Source organism: Typopeltis vanoorti, chromosome 16 (genome assembly GCF_054136105.1).
Source record: "Typopeltis vanoorti isolate ZY-2024b chromosome 16, IOZ_Tvanoo_1.0, whole genome shotgun sequence".
NCBI classification, from domain to species: domain Eukaryota; kingdom Metazoa; phylum Arthropoda; class Arachnida; order Uropygi; family Thelyphonidae; genus Typopeltis; species Typopeltis vanoorti.
Window position 1 is genome coordinate 63,714,631 of NC_143564.1, and position 12,910 is coordinate 63,727,540.

Below are 12,910 nucleotides of genomic sequence, written 5' to 3' on the forward strand. Positions count from 1 at the left end.
AGCAAAACTATTCCCAGGTGGTATGGTCACTTAAACAGAATGGGAGAAGAAAGCAAAACAGGTTTTTTTCAGTTGGCAGGAAGACGACCCAGAGGAAGGCCAAGATGTAGGAGTGATACAATAAAAAAAAGTGCCTTAGAAGACAGAAATATAAGATATGATAATAACTTCCTATCAACAATATTCCTCCAAATCAATCTGTCAAGATTGATTTGGAGGAATATTGTTGATAGGAAGTTAGTAATGATGTAAGCTTTTCATGAGTGTACAGGATATTACCATCGTAATATCCTGTACACTCCTTGAGGATACATGTCAGGAATTTGATGATGATGAACTTTATGGTTATCTGATCCATAGAGGGCACTGTGTAAGGACATTATTTCTACTTTCAGTTACAATTTGAATTGTTTTCCCACAATTACTTCGTTAAGTGTGGTGTGTGCCTGTCACAGTTATAATTGTGCACTGATGATGATGCTGGGTAAAACAACCAGCAAGATATTAGTGAGTTTAATAAATGTGTTTTTCTTCTCCTGGTGTTGTTTATACTGTGAAGTGTTATTATGAAGATGCAGAAATGCTATCAAGGGAAAATTGCATACAGATTGTTCCTTCCAACAAATTTAAAAAAAAAAAAAAATATATATATATATATATATATATATATATAAAAGCTAAAACCATAATTCTTGGAATAGATTTATTATTAAAATGTAAGATGAAAAATATCATACAAAGGTATTAAGGAAATTAAATAACAAAGGAAGAGATATAGCACAGGTCATTATAATATTAGAGAAGCAAGAGATTTATTGTAAGTTTATTACAAGCTGTAGTCGAATTTGTTGATCCTTGTGCACTTGGTGATATTTTTATATAGAACTGTAATAATTATTATGTACATAGTACATGGTGTCCAGATTGGATTTCCCTAATTTCAAAGAATGGTAAAAAATCTAAATGCAAAATATATAAGGTTTGGATTGTTCAAATGTTCCAGAGGCGCTACAAGTTTTATCCAGAATTTTTTTTATAAAAACCTGGTGATTTCAACACCATGGTCCATACACTTAAGTAGTAGTAACATGTTGAAACTAGGGAGGTCCGATGTGGACACTCCGAATATGAGTGTTTGTGTATGTATGTTATATAGACAGTTTTTATTTCCCATCTTTTTTTAGGAAGCAATACTAATCTCACTGGCAGCTTTACGACCGAAGATTTGTCAAATCTCTAAGAATGACCTATGTTGACATCTTTTCTAGCCTTCTTTCATAATGAAGAAAGCTATGTATCATTTATTACTTATTAAACTTACTTGAAGATAAAAGCTTAATTATTATGTATTATTTGTAATGCATAAAATATTTAACTAACATGGTTACTGCAAAATATAATACAAAGCTTAGCACAGACACTCCTGTTGGAGGGACAAGAATGAATTGCAGTAGTTGTATTTGTTTCTAATCCATGAGACAAATTTAAAGAGGGGGAAAAAATGAAAATTATAATCTGATTTTATGCTAACTGACAACAAAGTGAAACTAGAAATTGTTGTTATTCAGGTTTCACAATATCACAAATTCTCAGTAATAAATATATGTGTCCCCAATTTATGATGGGGTTCCTTTCTGATGATTCTGTTGTAAGTCAGAAATCACTATATGAACCAAATTTGCATGTGTTTTTGAAATTTTAATATTGTTTCCCTGATGATGTTTCAGTGACTGAGATGAAATATAGGAGTGGTTAAATGTGTTGTTTAATTATTTACATCTGCTGTATTTATTCCATTAAACCTTATAATGAGTTCTATGTAGGTCTAAATAGTCGATGAACCATAAGAATAAGTTAAAAATTAATATTTCCCATGCTAAAATGTATCTCTTCTACAGCATTTTCTTTTCCAACACAACTTGCTTGATTTCATTTTTCATCTATTTCACTCCTATTCTGTTTACTCACTTAATCCTTGTTTGCAGTTATACATTGCTTGTGTCAGATACTGCCTTATGAATTTCCATGCACTGTCAACATCTTTTCTGCACAGCTCATCTACCCAACTGATGCTAGTTTACTACAGAGCTTCCCATAATCACCCATCTTATAATTCCACATATATCTATTTTTGGCAGTAACCTTTTATTATTTTGCCCTTTCTCAAGCAAGAACTCACAATCACTCTCGCCAACTGGTGGCAGTGTCAATTCCTCATTAACAACTACATCTTGCAAAGTAATCATCAATCAAATCCAAAACACACTAAAGCTCTAGCTGCTTCAGTCACATGCTGCATAAGATATTTATCCCTCAGGAATGTAACAAACTCACTCTCCTTGTTCCAGTACACTATCTCCTCCTTCCATTCTGTATTCCTGTAATTAAAGTCTCCCATTAGTATTCTCTGCATTCCCTGGCTTACAACAGCATCCTATCAGATATGCTAGTTTGTTAATTTCAGCTTCCCACCACACAGGTTCAAAATCTGCACATGTACTATCAGCTTCCACACTTTGTGGACACAATTCCTCTTCCTCTACAATCATTAACAGCACTCCCCTTCCTCTTTTCACCTTCCTATCCTTCCAGAAAAATTTTGTATATCCTTCCATTTCTATTCCTCACATCATATATTATTATACTAAGAATGTTATTTCATAAAAATGTGTCATAATATCAAAAACAATCATTTCTGTACATTTTCCCTCATTGATTCTTACTAGTTCATTTTGCATATGTATTCATTATAGTAAATTCACTTTCATTTTTCTCATGAGATTTTACTGCTACCCAATCAATATTTGGATAATTAAAGTCTCCCATTATGATTACTCTTTTTGTGCCCATCATCTCTATTCATTAATGCATTTCTTCATCACTAGCAACCAATCCACCAGGTCTGTAACAACCTCCCCCCTCACTATGTATTTGATCTTGTTCAATTCCACCTCACAAAAGATGGCTTCAAACTCACTGGTTTGAAGCATTACTTTTACTAATATTACAATCATTATTTTGAATTGTCTTTATCTTGTAGAATCAGTTTCTTTTCATACTCAGACTTAGCTTTCCATATAACAGGTGACTCTTCTGGCCTGCTGCTTATAATTTTCAAAACTGACATCGTCCTTATGCACACCATATTCTTTTCACATCATCCTTTCCTTATGAATCTCTTGTTGATAAGATTACATATCACTTGATTCCCACCCTATTTATTCTTTGAACACATTCTGATATTACATCATTTAAGTATTTTTTTAAATGCTTCCCATGCACTGTCAGTGTTCTTCCCAATCAGCAATTCAAGTCTTGTGATATCATTAGCAGCACACCCCCTCTTCTCCTATCCTGTTTATCCTTCCTAAAATAGTGTACTTTCACAATACCATTTAGTATGTCTGATTCTGATAGTTAAATCTCACTAATGACTACAACTATAAAACACCACACTGTAATTGCCTCCATATTTTAGTTTGGTGGCAATTTCAAAGTGGTGTTTTATAGTTTAAACTATTTCCAGGAATGAAACCTCAGATGATGACAATATATTGTTTAAGTCCAAACTGACAAGCCCTAAGGCAAATTAGAGTTTTGATTTGTTTAACAGCTTGTTTAATGACAGTTTTCTAACCAGTTAGGCTGTAAGAGCAGGGGAGGGGGGGGGATGGTCTGCAGTATGAATTTTTGTTATAATCAGAATCATCCACATTCTGTTAGCTTATGTTCAGTGCCACAATCTATAAACAATCTGACAAGGAGATTGTATGATGAAATTATTTTGTCTTTACCCACAAAAGGTGGGTAAAGTATTGCTGTTACTCACAGTAATACTGTGGATAGGCCAAGCATTTTTTTTCTTCTATTTTTAATTCTCACATACAACGGTACTGTTGTGTGTGTGTGTACACACACACACACACACACACACACACACACACACACACACACACACACACACACACACACACACAGTTCTCCATTTACATGGTAGATTGGTTTCAGAAAAAATTGTGTAAACGACAATCGTGTAAAAAAAAAAAAAAGAATACAATGCATATGAAAAAATAGAATGGTTCCAGATGTGAAAACCCGATACGAACAACAAGTTATTTTCAAACAAAATATATATATATATATATATATATATATATATATATATATATTCATATTTATAAATTTAGGGACACAAAAACACACGTGTCGAACAGATTATTTTATTAATTACTAATAAAATACAACTTGACGTTTCGACCCCTGTATCAAGGTCATCATCAGAAGGATACAAGTGTATAAGGAACCAAGCTACATGCTCTAGCCCTGTATACCGGTAAACAATCTACGTAGTTAATTAATCCTTTTTCCTAGCCTGACCTCTAGTGATAAAAAAAAAAACAAATAAATAAAATAAAATAAATAATATAAAAAAATACAACTACAATAAACTGCTAAAGTCCTCATGTATTAATATTCTTCTGGATTTGCACAGTTCTTATTGTTATAATATGATTTCCTTCAGTTGCTGTTGAATGTTACAAACACTGCACAAGGTTGTCTTCTTGTGGGATTTTTCTTCAGCTAGTTTAGGTTGTTATATAGGTTGTAGATGGGTCCTCCACATTCTTGGAATGGTTAGGCCATCATTTTTGTTGAGATTTGGGTTATGTTTGAGCATTTCACGTGACTCTTTAAATTTCCTCTTAAACCAGGTTTTGGTGCAGTGTAGGGACTTGGTATTTTTCCAATCAATTCTGTGGTATGTTTGGGGTGAGTAGTCAGAAAGGCCGGTTTTTCCAAAACGGAGGTATTTAACGTATCGTTTGTGTTTGTCTTGTCTGATTGGGATAGTTCGCCCTGTTTCCCCTATCTATGGTATGTTACATGTGCATTGTATTTTGTATACCCCTGGGTGGGCTAGGTGTGGAAGAGGATCTTTAGAACTGAGTAGGTGTCTTAATTTATTCGGGAGTTTAAAGGTGGTTTTAATGTTGTATTTGCATAGTGTTCTATTTTTTCAGAAATGCCTCTAACATAAGGAACGGCAATAGTATTCCTGAAATTTTTTTTGTTCTTACTGGTATCTTTGTGGAGGATCTTGTGAATAGTTTTTTCACTGTATCCATTTTTTATAAATGTTTGGTTGATGATCTTGTATTCCTGGTTTAGAGCTTGTTCATTAGAACAAATAGAGCTTGTTTAAGGGTGCTTATGACACCTAGTTTTTGTGTTGGGTGGTGGTAAGAATTTTTGTGTATGTATTGGCCTTTGTGTGTAGGTTTGCGGTAAACTGAGGAGAGACAGCCAGGGGGAAGACGTGTGACAAGTGTGTCTAGGAACGGAAGAGAGTTGTTTTTTTCCATTTCAATGGTGAATTGGATACGTTTGTGTTTTTTGTTTAGGTGGCTAAGGAATGTATTTAGAGCTTCGCGGCTGTGGGCCAAATGGCGAAAATATTGTCGACGTATCTGAGCCAAATTTTGGGCTTTAGACATGCTGTATCTAGAGCACGTTGCTCAGTCTTCCATATAAAAGTTAGCTATTTGGGTGTGTGTGGGGGGAGGGAAGCAGTGAGCCCATGGCTGTATCTTCTTTTTGAAGGTAAAAATTAAATTTTGCCACACGAAATATCCGGAGCAAAGTACGTGGGCAAAGAGGGCCATGATGTCGTGTGGAAATATGTTCTGTAAGATGTCATTGATTGGGACATTGGTGAAAAGGGAAGTTATGTCAAAGCTGACTAATAAATCTTGTCGTTGAGTGTAATGTTTTTAATTTTATTTATGTAGGAAGGGGACTGACCGAACAATTCCTTGAGTGTGGGCGCTCATTTTTTGGCTAAGTGATAATTCGGGCTGTCAATTCCTTAACAATCGGATGTAGTGGTGGTGTGTATTTTTGGCAGGCCATAAATTCTGGGGGCGTGCGTGGACATAATGAGGTATTAATTTTTTTGTTATTTCTTCGGGCCATGTGTGGACGGATTTGATTAATTCAGTTGTTTTCTTTTTGTTATGTTTTGTGGGGTTGTAGTTTATCATTTGGTAGGTGTTGTGGTCCGATATCAAATGGTTCATTTTTTCAATGTATGTTGTATGGTCTAAAAGGACTGGCATTACCTTTATCTGCTTTCGTGATTATAATGTCTTGGTTATTTTTTAAGGATTTAAGGGCTAGATTTTCGTTTTTTTTAAGTTGGTGCTTAGTTTTTTGTTTGAATTTAGTATACATGATGTTTCCATTCGTATTTTATCAGCTAGATTGGTGGGGAGGGATCTTTAACCTCTCTCGATATGATAAACGATATCAAGTTTGTTCACTGACCTCGGAGCAATGGCATAGTTCAAACCTTTCTTTAGCAGTGAGAGCTCACCTTGGGTGAGATTGTGGTTTGATTGGTTGATAACCAAGCTGTGGTCCGATGGTGGTTGGTTGCTCCTAACTTCATTTGTGGGCAATTGGCTACTCCTTGTAATGTTGGTTTGTGATTGGCTGTTCCTTTCATTATGGCGTCCTGATGGTGTTGTGCTTTTTTGTTGTTGTAGGGCTTGAAATTTCAGTGCTTGGCAGAGTTGTTTGTGATCCTGTCTAAAATCTCCCAAATTTCTGGAATAACGTAGTCGGATAGCTCTAATTTAAGTTGTAGAACTTTGGCATGGGTGGACGCTAGGTTTGTTTGTGCCTCGTGGATTTGTTCTTGTAACAAAGCTTTTTCCAACCGGGCATAAATACAGAGCACTTTGGCTGATTTAAACTTCTTTAGTTTAATGCAGTTGGGTATTATGTTGCTGTTTCTACATCGTTTCAAAAAGGCTAGTTGATTTGTTAACAAGAAAACACGTATCTTTAGCTTACCGTAGAGGCTGCACTGCTTGTGGGTCATATCTCCATGGATTATGTTGATTATTTCTTTTATGGTTACACGGTGATCAGCATTCATAGTTATAAATTTAGGGACACAAAAACACACGTGTTGAACAGATTATTTTATTAATTACTAATAAAATAAAACTTGAAGTTTCAACCCCTGTATCGAGGTCATCATCAGAAGGATACAAGTGTATAAGGAACCAAGTTACATGCTCTAGCCCTGTATACTGGTAAACTAAATTTACGTAGTTAATTAATCCTTTTTCATAGCCTGACCTCTAGTGATAAAAATAAATAAATGAAATAAAATAAAATAAATAAATAAAATAAAAAAATAAAACTACAATAAATTGCTAAAGTCCTCATGTATTAATATTCTTCTGGATTTGTACAGTTCCGATTGTTATATGATTTCCTTCAGTTGCTGTTGAATGTTACAAACACTTCACCAATGTAGTGGTGTGTCTGCTTTGTGTATTTTTGAGAGGCCATAAACCATTCCAAGAATTCCACTAACTAATCCAATTAACCAACCAATTCCACTGACCATTAAAAGAATGTGGAGGACCCATCTACAACTGCATAACAGCCCAAACTAGCTGAAGAAAAATCCCGCTACGAGAAGACAACCTGGTGAAGTGCTTATAACATTCAACACAGCAACCGAAGGAAATCATATAACAATCAAACTGTACAAATCCAGAAGAATATTAATACATGAGGACTTTAGCAGTTTATTGTAGTTGTATTTTTATTATTATTATTATTTTTATTTTATTTTATTTATTTTTATTTTTTATCACTAGAGGTCAGGCTAGGAAAAAGGAATAATTTAACTACGTAGATTGTTTACCAATATACAGGGCTAGAGCATGTAGCTTGGTTCATTAAACACTTGTATCCTTCTGATGATGACCTCGATACAGGGGGGTCGAAACGTCAAGTTTTATTTTATTAGTAATTAATAAAATATTCTGTTCAACATGTGTGTTTTTGTGTCCCTAAATTTATAAATATGAATGCTGATCACTGTGTAACCTTAAAAGAAAAAAAAAATATATATATGTGCATCTCTTAAAGAAAATAGTGTGTCACTAATAAAACAGAAATTCGAAAAGGTCTAAATACACCCGCACATATGGTTATTAGTTAAATTTTATTTGCTGTCACTTTCTGACAGTTGCGTTGAGACTAGAATTAAATTGGCCATCCTGTTCATACTGCAATGGTGAAACGTTTTCTTCAGTAAAAGGAACTAAATTACCACTAATTTCCAATAATTCTGAAGATAGATTTTTTTTTTCTACCACGAACTTTGTAATTAATCGTTGAAATCCTGTTTTGACTAGCTCTTTGCATAATTCTTCATATCGCATCATACATGACTTCAGTTCACATTTAAACTTCAGCTCGTTCAGTATTTGGATCACATAAGAAAATTACTTTGCAATTTTTCTAGCCTTTTGAAGCCTTTCTTTAATTAATCATGCACTGAGTATTCATTATTATCATCACTTTTTTCTTTTTCATTGAGATTCTCAAGGACAGCTCATCACTAACAGCCTTGTCAACCATCAATTCAGCAATATCTACAGACGAAAAATCATCAAATCCTTCTCCGCCAACTGCATGAGTTAATATGATGTTATTGGGATATTCAGCTTTATGCATGCAAAGATACAGGGTTTTTCTTTTACACACATTCTGGCCAAGTAGCTTTCCAACATGCATTTAAAGTTGATGGTTTCAATTCTGATAACACCAACTTAGCAAGTTTGATGCAATCCAAAATAGAAAATTTCTTCCTCACATCAATAACTGTCAGTAAATTATCCTTATCTAGTTTATCCAAAATGTATTGCAATGTTCTTCTTATGTAGTAAGTTTTGAAGGTAATGATCATACCCTAGTCTAGTGGTTGTATTAGGTGGCAGAAAATAAAATTCCACATTTGGATGTTCTAAAACAGGATGGACAGGCACATATAATCAATAAAACTTTAAAGTCCAGATTTTTTTCCATCAAATAGCATTTAACTTCAGGAACAAAACATTGATGTAAACATTCATTAAAAATTCTGTTTGTAACCCAATCTTTTTTATTTGCCTTCCAGTGCACTGGTAGTGCGTTAAAATCCACACCTTTCATTGCCCACGATCTTAGGGATCGATTAATGAGTAATGGTTTTAATATACAATCTCCTGAAGCATTGCTGCAAAATAATAGTCACACGATCCTTAATTGCTTTAAAGCTACCAACTTTTTTTGTGATTTTGCTATTTAAGTTCTACTTGGCATTTGTCTACATTCTGTAGCTTAGAGTAATTCCTGATATTTAAAACATCGAGGGGGTTCCCCAAAATTGAAGTTTTACTACATGTGTACCATACTAAGAAATGATAATTATAACGGAAATACCCTTTTTAATAGAAATTTTAAAAATAAGAACCATGATAAATCAAAATATAGTGTAAAAATATAATTGCTTTTGTTTTCTAAACCGTGTTATTTCAAAATCGTGTAAAAAGAGAATTAGCTGTGTGTGTATCGGGAAAATATTCAGGGTGTGTTATGCACACTCACAGAATAGCAATATCAGCGATATTATATTTTTGCATTTATTCCTGTTAAAGACTCCCCTATTTGTTTCTGGGCTTTGCATGATTCCTAAAATTACACACAATATACTAATGCTTCATGAAGAGGAAAATTTGATGCGTAAACATTGCATCATATTCACATTAATAACCCAGTTGTGCATTCAAATACACCTTTGAGCCCTTTGAACAAATATACAGATGGCGCAGCAGGTCAAATTCTTAGCATTCCAGTTGTTTTAAACTGCCCAGAATGCAAGGAAGGGTGTGCTGAGATAATAGCAGTGGTTGTGATTGGTATTGTGTCAACTAATCCAATAAAACATCACGTATCATGAGTTGCTGTTTTTGTTTTCTGAGTTTCATGTGTGAACTAACGTAGTAGGCAAGTTTTTATATATAATATAGACAAGTTTTTAATATATAATTTTATAACTTTTTTGCCCATGTTTACAATGGGAAACAGTGTTTGCAATCTAATGAATGTTCCATTTTCTGTTGGAACTTTTATAGATTGTATGATTGTAATCAAAGGAGGTAAGCCTCGTCCTCCTCCAAATTTTATGAGTAAGCACAAAGATGCAAAAACTGAGTACATAAGACATTTCTCTATTTCACAATGCAATACAGTAGAATAGTTAAATGGATGCAACATGCAGTCAAAACTGTTCTTGTTTATTATTTTCCAGAAAGAAAAGTGGATAAAGCATAGCTATTGTACATTTGACCTTTATGCTTTTCATATTTAAAATTATATTAGCATAGTCATGTTTGTACCCAGCAGTGTCTGCCATTTCTTTATTCCTGGAAGATACTTACTTTAGGGGGGGGTTGCATTTTCACAAAGCTTGTTATATAGCATATTAGTTGCACCTCTTTCTGTAGAATTTTATTTCTAAAATTAGCATTTGTTAAGTGTCTGGATGATATTGAATATCTCAAATGTAATTCAAACTGATTTCAAGTTTTATATATATATATTCATTTTGCTTTTCATAAATTGAGTATTTTCTGTATCCAATGGCTGTATTATAAATAGCTGTTATGTATATTTTCTGGAACTGAAAATTTGAAAGTGGATGTTAGAACAAATGTTCAAACACTTGGATAATCCTTTATCCAAGTGTTTGCATGCATACAGAATGGTCCGTGGGAGAAGTGTTTTTCCACTATGTGTGTCGTTCAAGTTGTCTCTAATTACACTAATTGTTCCTAAATATAGTACACAGATGTTAAATGTCTGTTTACTGTATTTAGTGATAAACAAAGCTACTTTTTTTTCTTGCTTGTGGAGTGTAGCATCTGCTGAGGTTGGAAAGTTTTTCATGGTATAGGAACATTTTTATTCTACTCTTCAGAAACAACAGATGTATTAAAAATTTATCTATTCCTAAATAAAATAGGCCTGTGTAGCTCAGCGGAAGTGGTGCTTGCATCCTCTGCACTTGGCTGCACGAAGATAGACTTATAAGTCTGAGTCTAGTCGCCAACTAGAGGAACTTTTTCTAAGCCTTTCTTTGGTCGGTTCCTGAGTTAGCCAATCTCTGGCACAGGCAAGTGGGTTTTTTCTCTCAGAAACTCTGGTTTTTCATCCTGCAAACTTGGAAAAATTGACTGTAGAACCCACATTATTTCAGACAGTAACATATTCTGTTAGGGTTAGGTACCGAGAGATGTTAAAAATTTTTTCGCTTTGTTATACTATAAATTAAAGATATCAAGAAATTATATACTTGGTTTAATCCTTTATCCAAGTGTAAGCAAACAAAGTTTGCACCTGAAGTATTTTCAGGACTAGGGCAACTCACATAAGGAAGCTAAGACTTTATATCACTTGCCTTAGTATCCCACAATGCAAAGCACATCTCCATAGACATGTATAATGTTATGCATTATGGGAAGGGTCACTATCCAGACCTGTTTCGACCTTTATTGAGATCTCTTCAGTGGGAGCCAGACCCAGAGGTGATACTAAGGTTGAAGTAATGTATTATGACCTTTCTCATAATACATGGCATTATACCTGTCCACAAGGAAATGCGCTTTGCATTATGGGATACTAAGGGAAGTGATGTGAAGTCTTAGCTTCCTTATGCGAGTTGGCATAGTCCTGAAAATACTCCAGGCACAAACTTTGTTTGCTTACACTTGGATAAAGGATTAAACCAAGTATATAATTTCTTGCTATCTTCAATTTGTAGGTACCAAGAGATGGCAGCACTTGTTTGCTCATCTCTTCATCAGTGCATCTATAATTAGTGATAGACATGGACGAGGTATCTCTGATTGCTTACCAGTGGAGATTGAACTGCCATTATAAGTTAATCACCCCATTATAAGTTATTGTGGTCATTTTTGCAATATGCCCTCTGAACTTAATCCCTATATACCAGCACTTCCAAATCTTTAGCTTCATCAATTTCCTGAAGTACAGTTCTGTCAGTGTAATATACAGCTTGTAATATTTTCATCCCAAAATCCATAACTTTATATCTTTTGCTCATACTTGAAAGTATATTTGAATCATTCTGTCAGCTTTTTACATTACTTTAACTATTACACACTACCCAATTTTGCATCAGCAAACAACTAAATAGTTTCGATCAAACTGCTTCTTATATCATTAATGCACAAAAAAATTAACTGAACAAAAACAGATAAATATTTGTTTAAGAAACTGTATTATTTACTTTAACTTATTTATTTTATTTTAACTGATGTTAAAATAAACTGTGCTGTTGAGTTCACTAAATAGTTTTGCTTTGCTTCAGAATGGTAAGTGCAGTAGTCATAGATTAGTGGAATTAGACTGTTCAGTGCAAAAAAAAAACCTAATCATTTTAGAGTTACTAATTTCATTAAGGTCAATATCATCAAGCGTACGTACATGTGTATATGAAAAACACAAGCTGATACAACTAAACAAGAATAACTGAACTTATGATCAACTACAGTGAAACTTAACTAATTATGCCACATGAAATGACCAGAGAAAATGGACAAAGAAGGCTGTGATATCAGTCAGAAATTTGTTCTGCCTGATATAGTTGGTAGGTCATTTCTCCTTTTGGATTACAGAAAATCAGGCCTTTCTGATCATTCACTTCAAATGTGCCACAGAATGTTATGGAAAGTCACCTAGTCCTTACATTGTTCTAAAACTTGGTTATAAAAAAAGGCTGTGGATTTGAATCCTGCCATGGACATGGATGTTTGCGATTGTCTGTGGAAATACTAGTGGTGGACGGTAGATGGCATTGGTGTAGTTGCAGTTGGTGGATTGAATGGTGGAGACAGAGAGAGGTGTAGAGTAGGTGCCCTCCCTGGAGGTGTCTTGTAATAGTAATAAGTCTATGAGATGGTGATCCATTATTCCAATCTCAACAAGAATGAATGATGGATTAATAGTTCCAAGAACCTGGAAGGCCCATCTACAACCCAAA

The 12,910-nt window shown here is 34.2% G+C and overlaps 1 protein-coding gene across 1 annotated transcript in view; it reads left to right on the forward strand.

Moving 5' to 3' along the window:
- Nucleotides 1-1,265, forward strand: part of LOC150098072 (28S rRNA (uridine-N(3))-methyltransferase) — a 113,372-nt gene extending 112,107 nt beyond the window's left edge. Inside the window, exon 10 of the mRNA XM_090406673.1 lies at nucleotides 1,185-1,265. Coding sequence (XP_090262799.1) covers nucleotides 1,185-1,256 — 72 coding nt within the window. The 3' untranslated portion in view covers nucleotides 1,257-1,265. The remainder of the gene's footprint in view (nucleotides 1-1,184) is intronic.
- The last annotated feature ends 11,645 nt before the right edge of the window (nucleotides 1,266-12,910 follow it).